General features: G+C 38.6%; 1 protein-coding gene across 1 annotated transcript in view; it reads right to left on the minus strand.

The window, feature by feature from the left end:
- The window catches only part of SLC4A4 (solute carrier family 4 member 4), a 350,822-nt gene that overhangs the window by 24,967 nt on the left and 309,176 nt on the right, over positions 1-16,679 (minus strand). The window contains exons 17-18 of the mRNA XM_082645180.1: positions 14,761-14,874; positions 12,941-13,102 (exon numbers count right to left, since the gene is read on the minus strand). Coding sequence (XP_082501306.1) covers positions 12,941-13,102; positions 14,761-14,874 — 276 coding nt within the window. The remainder of the gene's footprint in view (positions 1-12,940; positions 13,103-14,760; positions 14,875-16,679) is intronic.

Below are 16,679 nucleotides of genomic sequence, written 5' to 3' on the forward strand. Positions count from 1 at the left end.
CATTATAATTAAGGTAATTGTACTCCCTTAATAAGAATAGGCTGATTTCAAACATTGCCAGATAGTCACAATAACATTTACTGCCTGGAAGAGCAGACAATGTAACAAAAGGTCTAGCTCTTTTACTCACTAAATAAATATTGTTAAATGTGTCCACAATGTTATTCTCTGGTTATATTTCTCTGTTCTATTTATGAAGAAATCAAATACCTAATACCCCTATGGAGCCTGAGAAAATAGAGCAGTCCATTTTCACAGCATGGAAGCAGCAGCGCCAAGAGGCTGAGTATGACCAATCTGAGGAAACAGAGAGGTTGGCTTTAAAAAATGAGAATGGTCTTTACACTAGGAACCCGCTGACTGTTATCATTCCGATCTTGTTACAGTTACTCAGAACACTGCTCTCTTCTCACTGATATGCCAGGATTTCACCCCTGGCTTGCACACAAGGGTCTAATCATGTTCTCAGAGAACTCATCACAGCTGACACAAGAAAGAAAAGCGTATTTTTACTTAGTCCAGGTTTGGCTAAGAATGAAAATCTCCTTGAGAGACAAATAGATTGATACATATTCCTAAAACCAGTTCACTGCAATACAAATGGTTTGAAAGCATAAGGGTTTGAATTGGGAGTGGGTTAAGGCAGCGGAAAGGGGGCCAAGGTGAGGATGAACTGAAATAACTTGCTCAGTAGTGACGAATGAGGTGAATATCATGCTACATGTGGGGTCTGAGTCATTCATTCTTTCAACAAATTCTGACTGCCAACCTAGTAACCAGCACAGGTGACATGTCTGCAAATAAAACAGACAAAAATTCCTGAGCTCATGGAGTTTACATTCTACTGACAGAGACAACAATAAACAACATAAATAAGTAAACTATACAGTATCTAAAACAGTAGTAAGCACTAAAGAGAACTATGAGAAGTTGGACTTGTACTCTGAGTACTGTCGGAAGCCACTGTAGGGTTTTTAAAGGGAAGAATGAGACGATCTGCTTATGTTCTAAACACCACGGCTGCTGTGTTAGGAACAGACTGAAGAAAACAGTCACCAGTTCGGAGGCTGGTGCCATGACCCATTCAAGAGACTGTCATGGTTAGAGCCAGTGAATATAGCAAGAAGTGGGTGGATTCTGGCTATTCCTTCAGGTGGAGCATACAGGATTTGCTCACTCTTGCCTGTGGATGTGTTGGCCATTCATGATCTGGCCTCTGTTTACATCTGCAGCCTCATCTTTGACCTCTGCCCTACTTGGATCCTATATCACGGCCACTTTCAACCACATGCAATTCCTTGAATATATCTTACTCACTAATGCCTTTTGTGTCTTTGCCCATATAGCATCCCTACCTGGAATAACCTCTCTTTTCCTTCTTTCCTTGGCCCAGTCCTACTCATCCTTAAGACTTAAATCAGCCTTCTTTTTTTTTTTTTTTTCTGGTAGTTTTTCCTTCCTCAGCCCAGGTGAGATAGGTAAGTTTAGTTAGGTTAGATCTCCTCCTTATGTTCCCCTGTCTATTACTTTACACTTTCCTCTATCACAGCACTCATCACACTGTTTTGAAATTGTAGATGTGTTTATCTGTCTTTGATATCAGACTGTAAGTAACATGAGAAGCTAGACTGTATCCTGAATACCTAAGCAGAGTACATGATGCATAGTCAATGCTCAATTAATTAAAAAGTGAATGACAAATATCATGTATACATTCTTGAGTGGCAACTATAAACTCTTAATTAGCTACACAAAAAATTAAAACTTATTTGTTAATCGGTAGAAATGTGAACCTTTTGGAGGGGGAAGAAGGGAGGTGAACAACATCTGGAAATACCACATAGTTTCAAGCCTTATTTAGACTAAATCACTCAAGACCATATTAGAGGTACCAACATAGTAATCAGTGGGCAGGTTCCCCAAATCTTGTCACCAAGGAAACTGTAATAACCTAAGGATGTGCACACTGGCCAGATCAACGGGTCAAAAGAAGACTGACTGCAGCAAAGTCATGTATGTTACCCTGAGCCACCTCCATGCTTTCTTAAACTATTTCAAGTAAAAACAAGTTTGAGCTAGATATCCTGGAGACTAGCAAAAAGGGGCCGCATAATACCAAAGAAGGTAGAATGAGGATTTTAGAAAGTAGAATACAAAGGTAACCGCAAAACCACCAGAATAAATAAAAGTTCTGGGGCAAAATAATTACAGACACATAATTACTCTGCCTCTTGTCATCACTGCCTTCAAAAAGTCTTCCTTTCCCTCAACCACGCTGAGACTACTTGATGCTCTTAAAAGGAAGGGAAAATTATCAACTTGACCTGAAGGTCCTGCCTGATTTGCCTCTGCAGAGCTCCCTCTCCAGACTCAGCCCTCCCTCTTTCACTGCAGGCACACTGGATTTTTTTGGTCATTCATCTTGCCTCTTATAAAGCCTGTTCATATACAGTGATTCCTGTGCCATCCTGTGTTCCTCTTCCCACCCAGTCTCACTCAGCTAATCCTACTGTTGTGTGAGACCTCAGTGTTAAGTGCCACCACCTTGGAACTCCCAGCACCTTGGGACTAGGTCAAACCCTCTCTTATAGACTCTTAAAGGACCATCACTTGTCTTTCGTGGTACCAGACACATTTGCAATGTCACATTTTGCATGATTATTGGGATGATGCCTCTCTCCCTCAGGGACCAGAAGCTCCATGAGGACAGGAACCATGTGCGTTTTTGTCCACCACTGAAACTCTAGCACCTGGCACTGTGCCCACTACTGAGTGGACACTAGATAAATGTTCATTGGATAAATGAATGCATGTTAATTCATCTGTTCAATGGCGCTCTGTTAGATCCTAGAAATAAAATTATAGCTAATGACACAGTCCTTGCCCTCAAGTTGCTTACAGAGTAGTAGTAGAGCTGGACAAATCAATAGGCATTCTCAGTACCACAGTGTTAAAGGTCTACAGCAGGGGTGAGCACCCAGGAGGGGCACTCAACTCAGCCCTAAGTCAAGGATAGTTTGCATAGGAGGTGGTATCTAAGCTGAGTCCTAAAACGTAAGCCATAACCAGCTGGGAGACAAGATATGGAGATGCAGGGGAAAATAACAGGCAAATGAGCTACCATTTTGAGAAAATTAAATAGAGTTGGTGCTTAGGAGGAGATGGGAAAGGTGGAAAATAAGGCTAAAGAAGTTAAGAACTTTGATGTTTTGTTGAAGGCTTTGGAATTCTTTCTATCATAAGAGCGATAGGAAGCTACTGAAGGGTTTTAAGCAGGCAAGTGATGTGATCAGATTTGTGTTTAGAAGGAGGACTCTGTTGGATTGTAGAAGATGTGTTGGAAGAGGTCAGGACTGGAGGCAGAGATGACAAGCATGACAACACTGCCATAATCCAGGCTTGAGATGATGCAGTTCAAACTAAAGGAACAGTAGTGGGGAAACACAAAGGACAGATGGGAGAGATTTTAAGGGGACTGAGTCCAAAGAAGGAAAAGCAATGAATTTATTTTGCCTCATTTCAATGCTTAAGGCTTACAATGTCTAGTATGGTGTCCTACACACAGTAAACACTGGAGATATGTTTGTTGAACAAAATGATAAAAGCTATGCTCAAAAATTCATGGTGCCCCAACTATTGCCATAAAGACCCCAGAACGCAAATGGTTATGTTAGAGAAGTTGTTTCTGCAAAACAAACCTATATGTATGAACATGAGCCACTTCTAAGGTATCTCTTTTAGCTACAAGTGTCTGAATAACTAGATTTGAATGGAATGAAAATAATATTCAAATATCTGGCACTTTTTAATGGAAATAATACTGTACGAAATATAGAAAACAGCATTTTTGCTAAAATGCCACGTGACATCTTTTGCTTCTCACCCCTCCGCCCTACTGCCTCTTGCCTTCTTCAGATTCTGATCATCTCTCTCCTGGATTACACAGCAGCCGCCTGACCATTCCCTCCACCCCCCTCCTCTCTTGTACATCTCCCATCCGTCCTTACTGCTGCCAGAGTGAGGGTCTAAAGTACAGCTCTGATGCCACCCATCCAGGCTGGCATGCTGAGGAAGCAGGGGAGGCCAGTGGGAGGTGAGCAGCCCAAGCACGATGGAGCAGGTGCCACGAGCCTGGCTTCCCACGCCGAGTCTCCTGCATCTGAGTCTGTGATGGGGGCCCTCAAGGATTCCTGAAACGATACCATTCCCTAAACATGCCCTGCATATTATGTGCCACCCTTCAAAATGGCACTGTTTCTGCATCTTGACATCTGTTTAAATCCATCCTGTCCCTTCAAGGTCCAGCTCAAACTCCAAGGCTTCCTTCACATCCACTCAGCAACCCTCAGCTCTCGATGCCACTCTGGCCTCAGAAGCCGCTGCTTTATTCTTGTCCCTGACAACCCACTCTCCTCATTGCTTTCCCTCTCAAACTCCTTCAGTGGTTTCTTGTTTCACTTAGAATAAAGCCTAAGCAGTGTAAGATTATCCTTAAGGTTCTACAGCAGTGTTTCTCCCCAGAGCTATTTTGCGCACCAGGGGACACGTGGCAATGTCTGGAGACATTTTTGGTTTTAACAACTTGGCGGGAAAGGATGCGACTAGCATCTAGTAAGTAGAGGCCAGAGATGCTGCTAAATAGCCTACAATACACAGGACGGTCATGACCAACAAAGAATTATGCAAGACGACAATAATGCTGAAGTTGAGAGCCTTTGTTTTACCGTGATCTGGTCCCACTCCCACTGACCTTATCTTGAATCACGGATTCCCCAAGGTTCCAGTTACACGGACCTGTTATCTGTTCCTCAATACATCAAGCTTCCCACCCTAGGGCCTTTGCATCTGCTCCTATCTTTGCTTGGAAAACTTTTTTTTTTTTTTTTTTTGCGGTACGTGGGCCTCTCACTGTTGTGGCCTCTCCCGTTGCGGAGCACAGGCTCCGGACACGCAGGCTCAGCGGCCACGGCTCACGGGCCCAGCCGCTCCGCAGCATGTGGGATCTTCCCGGACCAGGGCACGAACCTGTGTCCCCTGCATCGGCAGGTGGACGCTCAACCACTGCGCCACCAGGGAAGCCCGGAAAACTATTTTTTAAATAAACATTCATTGAACACCTATGCTAGGCCTTGTGTTAGATAAAACAATAAGAAAGAATACCTGCCCTTAAGAGGTTTACAGGTTATTAGTTGAAGCCAGGTGTGGAAGCAAAGAATTTATTGTATGTGAAAGATACAAGGCAGAAAGAAGGCAAGGTCATTTTCAACCTAGGGGTGGATATGAGTGGTGAATAGGGGAAATCCACTAAACTCCTTCAGGGCAGAGACCATAACTTAGAACAATTTTTATCTTCAACATCTAACACAAGTGTTCCATACAGAGCAAGGATTTAGTAAGCGCTCAAAAGGTTAAATATGTCCTTTAAAGTTTATAAAAGTCCTTGTCTTCATGGATATAAACCCCAAAATGTCCTACTTTCTGAAACTGGAGATTATTTTAAGTACAAGGGTAGGAAGTGAAACTTTACCTCCTTTTGATATTGTATATGATTTGTTAATACAGAACAAAGGTCATTCAGGAATAAATCCACAGAAATCAAAATCTATGAGAGACAAAGGTTAGCCTCACAGTTTACATCTGACAAATAGATGATAACAAAGGAGTCAGGAGAAGTACACACATACGCACAGACACAGAATAAACATTTGTGCTAGGAGCCCCCGTGATTCAGAGAACAAGCTGGCTTATGGGGACACTGAGAACCATGACACAGTTTCTCCCACCAAGGGAGGGGACACAGATTTGTACACAAATTATAATGTATTCTAAACAGAGATTCAAAGAGGTTTGAGAAAGACACCCAAGAGTGTGGAGTGTTTAACTACGTCTAGTGTGAACCCACAAAATCTTCCCGCAGCGATGCCACCTAAATAGGTCTTTGACGAATACAAGCACTCACTATGAGAACTGGAGATGGGAAGACAGGTTCTTCGGTTATCACCCACCTCATATGGTGCAACAGCTCTGAGAACCGTGTGGCCACAGATAACAAAATTCTTCAAGATGTATTTACTAAGTCTACCTTATGGAAATCATTGCGGTGGGCCACATGAGAGCTGGAAAGAGGACTAAAACATGGTCCTTGCCTTGAAAACGTTTGGCTCAGAAAAGAAGATAAGGTAATTACACAACACAACTACTGTGCAAGACATTATGTGACCAATGCCACAGAGTAATACAGTAAGTAAGAGCAAAAACAACAGCAATAGAAATTACATTATAAGTGAAGGCTATGCTGACAAGTTTTTATATTTGGAGGATCTTAAAGGATGGGGATGATTCTCATAGGTGGTAATCATTGAGGAGTGGAGAGGAGAGTTGGAATAACCAGCAGAAGAAACTGCGAGGTGAAGAAAAAAACAACAATTCATTTGACCAGGGCATTGTATAGTATGTGGAAAGAATCATTTAAAATTTTGGGTGAGATCATATCGCAAAGAGACTTAAATTCCAAGCTAGGGCAAATGGACATGCTTCAAGGGGAGAAGGTTTAGAGGGCCAAGGTATAAAAGTTTAAGAACTACAGGACTGACATATCGAAAAAAAATGCTTTAAGAAAACATTCCAGCTTTTGGTATGAAGCAAGGGAGACTGGTTATTATTGATAACTCATGGTTAAACCATTACAACAGTCTAGACATGAGATCAAAGGACTGAATCTAAGGTATCATAGCAGAAATGGAAAGGAAAAATTAAAACAGGGCACATTTTGGAGTTATCCAAGAAAACACACTCAAATCAAGTGTTTTACCATAGAGTTTATCAGAGAAAATTTATTGCTGCAACGACCTAATATCTATTTCTGGATACCAATTCCAAGCAATTTTTCCCTCCCGCACCCTATCTTTAACACTTAAAATCACTTCCCTTGTGAGAAGTATCCCTTGCTTTGAAGCCTGAAGCTCTCACTCTCTTCCTGCCTCTGCAAGGACTCAGGGAAAGACCTTGGAGAAATCATGACCTTGCTGAACCTGGTTTGCTTTTGAGTGCTCTGCAGTGATAATGTGGGACATAACTAACCAAAATGGCCAAAAAAAGCCAAGTGCCTTGGCGTTCCTCATCAGTACAGAGCTGCTCAGCAGAGTGGAAAGGTGGATCCCATCCCAAACAGAGCAATCAGCCAGCCAGGGCCATCTGACACAGAGCCAAAGCCAATGCCACCCCAAAACATGCTGCTTTTAGTATCACAATGCCTCCATCTCTCTCACTGTGTCAGGTTTCTCTTTTGAATCAATTTCATAGCAGTCAGGGCCCTTAATAATTTTAGATAGAATCTCCAATTTTCACATTCCACAGCCTCTTTTCCTAACGAAAAACAAAATCGTTTGAACAAAACAATATCCAGTGTGAAAAGCCTTTGATTCATGATGATATCCCCACTGGTATCTTTAGATTTGTGTCAAAACACTGGCACTTATTCTGTAACTACTGTCATTCAAAGGAATGATTTCAAATAAGCAATTCCAAAAGTGATGAAAACATTTTTTTATTTATTCAACTCCTATTTTAAGAGGTAAATCCTAATATGCCTTGATTTTCTAATGTTTTCTATAGGGAGCAGAATAAAATTTCAATATTTTATCAACCCCAAATTTGCTAAATTCAAAATTCTGAATTTTATTAGTAAGAAAACTTAATGAGCAAAAAGAATAGGCATTTGCCTTCAAGGACACATAGCAAATCTGACTAACTATATATCAAAAGTAAGAATATGTTTCCAAAATTTTTCAGAATAAAATATATTAGTCAACATCTATTTCCAGCCTTTCAAAAGTAAATCAACACTGAATTTCTCCCAGTATAGAACATCTAAAAATGCTCAACAAAATACAGAAAATATCTTACAGAAATCATGGTTTATCTGCCAGAAAGTAAGAGAAATAACTGGAAACAAAAAATAATGGCAACAAGAAAGAGTAAATCTACAGTGTCAGTAAACCCTTGAGGCCTGGGCCTGCCCAGCAAGACTATGCCAATCTTTGGCGGGGTAAGGCATGGGGTAGAATGACCATCTAAACTCTAGGGACAGGACACCAATCCTAGGGATATGGGGGGAAAGGGCATAGATGGGAGACACCCCCTGAAATAAAACTAGGATACTCCAAACACAGCTACCCATTTGGTAAACTAGGGGGAAAAACACCCTACAGAGAGAGACAGTGGGGATACATGCCTCTCTTGGCCTTGCCACTAGATGTAATGCCATTAGAAAAAAAAAAGATTCTCCAAAGATATTTCTAACCATAAACCTACAACTGAGTTTGGGACTAGACTTCATATTACCTCTGCAGTCTGAAAAACCTTAAGGTAAAAATGTAGTGTGAAGTAGGCCTAGCCTTCTATGAATTAGTCTTGCCACCACACTCTCAAAAACTGCATAGATATAGACATAAAATATTGAAGCTATATTTCATCAAGCTTCTAGGGAAGCAGTCAAGACTACTGCAAATTCTTCAGTACAGATGTGGCAGATTTTACTTTTCAAAAATGGCTGGGAAAATATCTCCTGTCCCACATATTTTCCTACAATGTAAAATTGCCACTCCTCCATCAAACAGTGGAGTCCTTCCTTATCTCCTTGAATGGAGGATGGTCCTATGACTATCTTGACCAGCTGACTCTGGCAAAGTAATGAAGTAAAACTGTGCCAGTTGCAGGTATAACCATGATATGGCCTAATTTTTCACTTCTTAATTCTTGGAAGTCAGCTGCCGTGTAGTAAGTGCAAATAACCCACTGCCATGCTGTGAGAAGCCTACACCACATGGAAAGACCCTGGAGGATGAGATGCCATGTGGTGAGAGGGGGAGGGGGAGAGGAAGAGGATGGGGGAGGGGGAAGGGGAGGGAGAGGGAGAGGGAGAGGGAGAGAGAGGCAGACACACCAAGGAATATCAAGGTATGTGAGACATGTGAGTGAGTGAAGAAACCACCTTGGACAATCAGCCCGGTCAACCCTTAGATGACATCAGCCCTGGCCACTATATAACTGCAACTGCAGGAGAGATCTCAAGCAAGAAGTATCCATCTGAACCCTGTCAACCCAAAAAAACATGAGAAATAATAATAAACTGTTGTTTTAAGTTGTTAAGTTTTCAGGAGGCTTGTTATACAGCAAAAGGTAAACAGAAAAACAACCTGGTTATCTTCAACAAATAAATTACAAGTAGAAACAAACAGATTGATGGAGGGGAGAATCTATGAACTGAAAGTTTATGAAAGACTTAGGGGATTCCCTGGTGGTACAGTGGTTAAGAATCCGCCTGCCAGTGCAGGGGACACGGGTTCAATCCCTGGGCCGGGAAGATCCCACATGCCACAGAGCAAATAAGCCCGTGTGCCACAACTACTGAGCCTGCACTCTAGAGCCCACAAGCCACAACTACTGAAGCCCATGCGCCTAGAGCCTGTGCTCCGCAAGAAAAGAAGCCACTGCGATGAGAAGCCCGTGCGTCACAATGAAGAGTAGCCTCAGCTTGCCGCAACTAGAGAAAGCCCGTGCGTAGCAACAAAGACCCAAGGCAGCCAAAGATAAATAAATAAAATAATAAATAAAAGTTTATGAAAGACTTAAGATAATGTTTGAACTTTATTTGGATCCTGATTTAAACAAATAAATTATGTTTTTAAAGTTTAATATGTGTATGACACGTTTGCTAATTTAAATATTGACTGGATTTTTGATGATATTAAGGAATTTTGTTAACTTTTTTTAGACTGATAATGGTATTGTGGTCATGCTTTTCAAAAGAGATCTTATCTTTAGAAATACATAGTCCAAAATTTATGGATAATATGGAATGCTGTCTACACTTACTTCAAAGTATTATAGGAAGGGGATAAGATCATGGAAATTTAAATGATACAAGATTGGACAGGAGTTGTTAATTGTTAGAGGTGGGCAATAAATACTGAGTTATACTATTCTGTCTTCTTTTGTGTATGTTTACAACTTTTCCATAATAAAAGATTTTTTTCATGGGAATAAATTTTTAAAAAAGTGTTCCCAGGTTGGCTGGACTTTCCTATATCTCTCAGAAGCAAATAAAATCTCTGGAAGGCTCTGAAGCATTTCATAGGAAGATTATTAGCTCACATTTTTTTTTTTAAAGAAAAGCACTAAATACATGAGGAAGAAAGACAGTATGGATAAGAGCTGAGAAAACAAAGTTCAGAATCAAACCCACAAAGACAGCAAATATATATGTAATAAAGAGTATATGGAAGAATAATAAAGAAGGGGACTATCAAAATTGAACCAGAAAATTTGGAAAAGAACAAAACAGAACTTCTAAATATAAAAAAATTTATAATTCTTGAAAGGAAAAATTCAATGGAGTGGTTTGGTAGTAGAATAGAACCAACAGAAGAAAGAATTAGTAGAAAGATCTGAAGAAATTATCCAAAATATAGCACAGATACTGAAGATAGTAAATGTGAAAACAAAACAAAACAGTTTAGTAGAATTGGGGCACAAGATGGGGATGTACAATAAAATTCTACTTGTAATTCCAGAAGGATGTATTAGAGATTGAAAGAGTCAAAGAATTTAAAAATTCCATAATTGATAAAAGACAGGAAGATTCAGGAAGTCCAGTAATCCAATAATAATAAAAAGAAATCTGTGCTTACACAAGTTATAATAAAACTCTAAAATAAAGACAAAAAGAAAATGCTACAGCATCCAAAAGAAAAGAATGATCACTTACAAAGCAATGAGAATTATACTGACAGTTCACTTTTATGGAAGTCAAAAATAATTGAAAATAGATTCTAAATGCTGGAAAAAAATAGCTTTCAACCTAAATTATACGTCCAGAGAAACCACCTTTCAAGAATGAGGGTGAGATAAACATTTTCAGGCAAACATAAATGAGAGAGTTTACCTCCCAAAGACACTCACAGGAGAAAATTTCAAAAGTCTGGTAAACTAATACTGTTTAAGGGAAATAATTCAGTCTAATGAAAAATATTCCAAAAAGGAAGGTCTGAAGTGCAAAAAAAAAGAAAACTTGTTTGTAATTCTAAAAATATTGACCATGTCTAATTAATTGGATTTTAAAATTCAGGTAGCAATAAACTCTGGGTATTAACAGAATATGATATGGGAAGGAATATCAAACTTAAAGCATTCCTTAGCTCTTAGCATTATTCAGGAGAAGGGTAAAAATACTGACTAACTTTGGAACTTAAAAATGCATATTAAAATATGCAACATAATCACTAAAAGGTAAAGTATGTAACTTCCACCCTAGCAGAAAAAAATGTAGAAAGCAGAAAATAAGAAAAACAAAACTGTACCAACCTAAAAGAGGACAAAAAATGAGAATAAAAAAGAAAGAACATAAAGTTATACAAACAGAAAGCAAAAATAATGTGCTAAAGATGAATCTGAATCTATCACTCATCACCATCAATTTTAATGGATTAAATACTACTTTAAAAGTAAAGATTGTGAAAATGGATTTTTTTTTTGAAGTCCAACCATGGGTTATCTACAAACAGACACAAGATACAAGGTATACTGAAAATAACAGAATGAATACACATAAGGTACCACAGATTTATTAGTACAAAATAAATTAATCTTTAAGGCAAAAAGCATTACTAGAAACAAAGAGAGTCACATAAAAATTCAATTCACTAAAAAGATAAACTATAAATGTAGATGTACTTAATAACATGGCTTTAAAACAAAGCAAATATTAGCAAAAAACAAAGACATGGTATAGAAAATCAATATAGTAAAAAATTGCTTCTTTGAAAGAAGACTAATAAAATTAACAAACCTCAGGCTAGACTGATCAAGAAAAATAAGAAGCACAAATCAATAATATTAAGATTTTAAAGGGAAAAATAACAGATTCAGATTACAAAAATGACAAATGATAATATTATAAACAACATTGCAATAAATTTTAAAATAGAAGAAAAAAGGGAAAATCTAGAAAAGTATAAGTTACTAAAATTGAAAAATAGAAATTCTGAATATCTCATGGCCATTAAAACATTTTGATCACCAGTTTTACAGTTCCATACAGAAACCACCTGGCCCAGGTAGTTTAACAACTTGTCTGATCATTCAAAGAAAAGATAATTGACATGTTATACATAATAAAAAGACTATTATATTCTATTTCAGAGAATGGGATGGGAGTGGAATAGAAGCAGAAATACTCTCCAGCTCATTTTATAAGGATAGTATATTTCCGATACCAAAATCAGACAGGGACAGTATAAGAAAGGAAAAATGCAGGCCAATGTCACTCTTAAACAGAGATGTAAAAATTCTATATATACACACACACATATATACATATATACACACATATATGTACATATACATATATAAGCAATATATATTATATTACATATTATAATATATATATTAACAAACCAAGTTCAATTGTGTGTAAGAAAGAAACTATATATCTGCCAGGTTTCAAGGTTGGTTCAACAGTATAAAATCTATTAATATAACTCACCAAGTCAACAGGTTAAAGAAGAAAACTCATATTTTTATCTCAATAGTTTATCTCAATAGTTTCAGAGAAAGCATTTGTCTTTGTCTTCATTAAGGACAGTTACCATATTAAAATCAGATGAAGGATAACAGTGGCTGAGTGGTAAACAGTTTATATTGATCTCTCAGATGGTGAAGAAAATATGATTTGAAACAACTTTTTCAGGTTTAAATGAGGTCTTCCAAAAGTATTATATTGAGAAGATGTGTCCACACAGGGTGATCTATGACTCTGCGAAGTCTTAAAGAACATGAGCTGTAATTCCCATAAAACTATCTTGCTTTTGAAGCATTTAATATTTTCAAGCACCCGAAAAGACAGTAGAAGGCAGTGATAACCATTATTATGAAGATTTACCTTGAGTTTATGTTCTTTCCTGTTTACAATCACAGCTGTGATTTGCTGGTCCATGAAAATGAGAATGGTGACCAACAGAGCAGGTATAGCAGCTGCAAGGTACACCCACCAGGGGTTTCCTCCAAATGGTGGAACAAACCAACCTCGGTTTAGACTTGTTGGCTTTAAGTAGAGAGAAAACATTTTTTTAAAACAATATTAATACATACTACTTGGTGAAAAATCAGTGGGGGAGACACACTTTTATATGTGGAGAGCCAACATATTAAAAAACAGAAACAGTTTTACTGATAGCTTGTACAAAGATTATTCAGCAAGAACTTCCTAAAGGAGGTTATTTTTAAGGCAATGTTTTAAACGAAGGAAACTGAGAATATTTGGTGATGGAAAAGAAGTAAATGCCAATTTGCACATTTAGGATGCTCCAAGATAAGAATCAGGATGGAAGACAGTGATTTAAGTTTAAGGGTAGCCATAAGAAAAACCCAAATGTAATATTCAGTAAGGAGGTAGGCAAGAAATTACAAAACAACCATGAATTTTGTTCATGGGTTTTATCAATTATACAGAAGTTGTTTCTACTACTGCCAAATTGCAATCGTTTCATGATATAATACATAAAAAGCTACAAATATTTTATATGTTATAACTAAGCTTATTTAAATACCCTGATCTTTCTTATTTTCATATTTCCCTAATCTTTTCCTAATTTTAAATAATATAAATAAACTAAAACAGAATCCTAACTATGAATTATTTTCTCCACATTTACTATGAAGAAAGCTTCACTTCTCTGAAGATATTTCTGTCTCACTTTGCTCATAACTCCATCACTGAATCTATTCACATTTTACTACCTTTACCAGGTTGTGAGCTTATAAGGAAAGGAACTTTGTCTTGCTCTTCAATGCATTTCAAATTCCCAGTATAGGGCTTGACTCAAAGCAAGCATTCAATAAATACTGACTTAACTAATGACTGAATAAATGAGCACTTACCTTTGCTAATAAATATTATCATGGCAGAGAAAATGCAAAAAACATTTTGTTTGCTATAACACAGACATCCCTTCCTCATCAGGTAGTCATTAAGCTAAAACTGCAGTTCGTTTAATTTTTCTTAGCAAATATATGGTTCTCAGTGATGGAGAGAGAGGTTAGGAGTGTTCTAGAAAATAAGTGAAAGACTTGTGGTGAAAAATTAGATAGGGATATTTAAGAATGAATGAAATGTAAATATTACCCATTAGGCTTGTACATACCCACAGGTTTATAAAATGAATAATTCCTATATCTTTGTAATAATTAAAGTGCACATTATATATACACATGTGTGTATATGGCAGGTAGTTTGGTGGCAGGAAAAGAGCACTGAATTAGTAATGTAACCTTAGGTATTTTACTTAATTTTTATAAGCTTCAATCTCAACTTCATAAAATCAGGAATGATAGTTACATTGCAACCTAGCATTATTATATGGTTCAAGGTTATAAGTTGATAACCTTGAAATATCCAGTTGAAAATACTCTGGATGTTTTTAAATACTCTAAAAATATAAAGCAGAGTTTATAATGTTACCATAAGGTATTTCCAATAAAAATCAATATAATGTGAACCTTGCATTTAGTCCTAGTCAGGCATTTAATTTTAGTGAAAAAATAGACAAAATGTATATACGTACCTAGCAATTGACCACTTATAAAATAAAGAAATGGACAATTGTACAAAACTAACTCAAAGAGAAACACAACAAACTAGAATAGGGGAAAGGAAAGAAAACTGAAGAATTCCAGGAATGACCAAAAGACAAGTTCACCTACCTTGAACTCACTTGGCACAATCAGTTTTGGCGTATCCACACCTACCAGGGCATCTATTACACAAAAGATGAGAATGGACAAGATAATGGCAAAGTCACTGATCAGTTTTCTTGCCTGAGAAAATAAAAAAGAAACCAGGGACCATTAGGCACTGGATATATATATCTGCCTCTGTTTGAAGTGAATGAAGAATTCTATATTTCCTAACAGTTTATACTAACAGCTTCATTAACAAATTAAAGGAGGTGTCATACTGCAGAGAGATTATTTTTAAAATTGCTTTTGCATCACTTTCTTACCTGGCCAGAAATAATCTAATTGTACAGAACAGGTCAGAGAGAGAGGGAGAGAGAGAGAGAGAGAGAGAGAGAGAAAGAGAGAGAGAGAGAGAGAGTGTGTGTGTGTGTGTGTGTGTGTGTGTGTGTGTGTGTAGGCAGGGGAGGGGAATCAAAGATAATATATCCTTGAAGTGTACTGTACAAACACTCTTCCTGTATGCAATACAAAGGAGACCAGAATAAGGATGAAATCTCAAGGCATATTATAAAATCTGCACAAAAATACAGAATTGTTTATTATTTGGGAGGTGGCGTTGTGAGTACAGAGCAAGATAAATTCCACGGGTAACCTGAAAACTCCAAGAACCAAGCAGGGAAAGTGTTACAGTTCCAGTCCAATGAATGGGCTTAAGACCTTAGAGGAAAAAAAAGCGATGGAAGACAGAAATCTGATGGTTTCACTAACTTTGCCAAAGAAAATATTTTTCACTCTAGGCTAGTGCTTAAAATCTCCTGTATGTGGAGCATCTCTTTCTCCACCACTTCTTAAGTGTGGTCACCTAAACTTCCTAAGTACCTGCCTCTGGTCAGGACAAGGGCTGGGTTTTATGGGAGTGCATTAAACCCAAACCTTTCCCATGGAGTGGGTGCAGAATGGCCATTTCTGAGTCAGTAGTGGAACACGGGACCATTTAGTTGGTTGGCGGTTCCTCTGAGGTGTCTAGCGGCACTGACAATGGCTGACGAGCATTACTAGAGCACAGACAGCTGAGTTTCCCTGTAAGGTATGTACACATGGTTGTGCATAATTTGATCATTCAACAAAAATTTACTTAGCACATTCAGCCCTCTGTATTCACGGCTTTTGCTTCCGTGAAAACGGAGGGCCAACTGTAAGTACCTAATACTTTGCTTGGCACTAGGGATACCACAGTAAACAAAACAGACACAATCCATGTCTTCATGAAGTTCACAGTCGAGTCATACACGAGGAAGGCTGCTCCTAAACGAAATCAGGATTTATTCAGCAGTGATCACGTAATCTCAGAGTAAGCAGTCAGCTTTCTGGTGCTGCTAGGTGAAGAGAGATCAGTGATGGGCTGAGTGGCTGCACAATTCTCAGGACAGAGGGACTTTGGAAAGAGTAGTAGGACTACTGCAATCAGGTGTTCAATAGAAACTGAAGTGGAGAATGGAATTACTTGGCGATGTGGGCGTGAAGGACATGGTAGTGCTCAATTCTTTTTTTTTTTTTTTTTTTGCAGTACGCGGGCCTCTCACTGTTGTGGTCTCTCTCGTTGCGGAGCACAGGCTCCGGAAGCGCAGGCTCAGCGGCCACGGCTCACGGGCCCAGCCGCTCTGCGGCATGTGGGATCTTCCCGGACCGGGGCACGAACCCGTGTCCCCTGCATCGGCAGGCGGACACTCAACCACTGCACCATCAGGGGAGCCCGGTAGTGCTCAACTCTTGACCGTGACCAGGTATCAGGAGCCTTGGGTACTAGCAGCAGGATCAAAGACGGCCATTTGGCCAGAAGTTCCTTTCCCTCTTGGAGGACTGGTTTAGCTTTCTGGAGACGTACACACAGAGGAGCAGAGAGCCACCTATGGGACTTTTAGGGGCAATTTAACACCAAGCAC

Source organism: Mesoplodon mirus, assembly GCF_964341445.2.
Source record: "Mesoplodon mirus genome assembly, chromosome: 2".
In the NCBI taxonomy this organism is placed as follows: Eukaryota; Metazoa; Chordata; class Mammalia; order Artiodactyla; family Ziphiidae; genus Mesoplodon; species Mesoplodon mirus.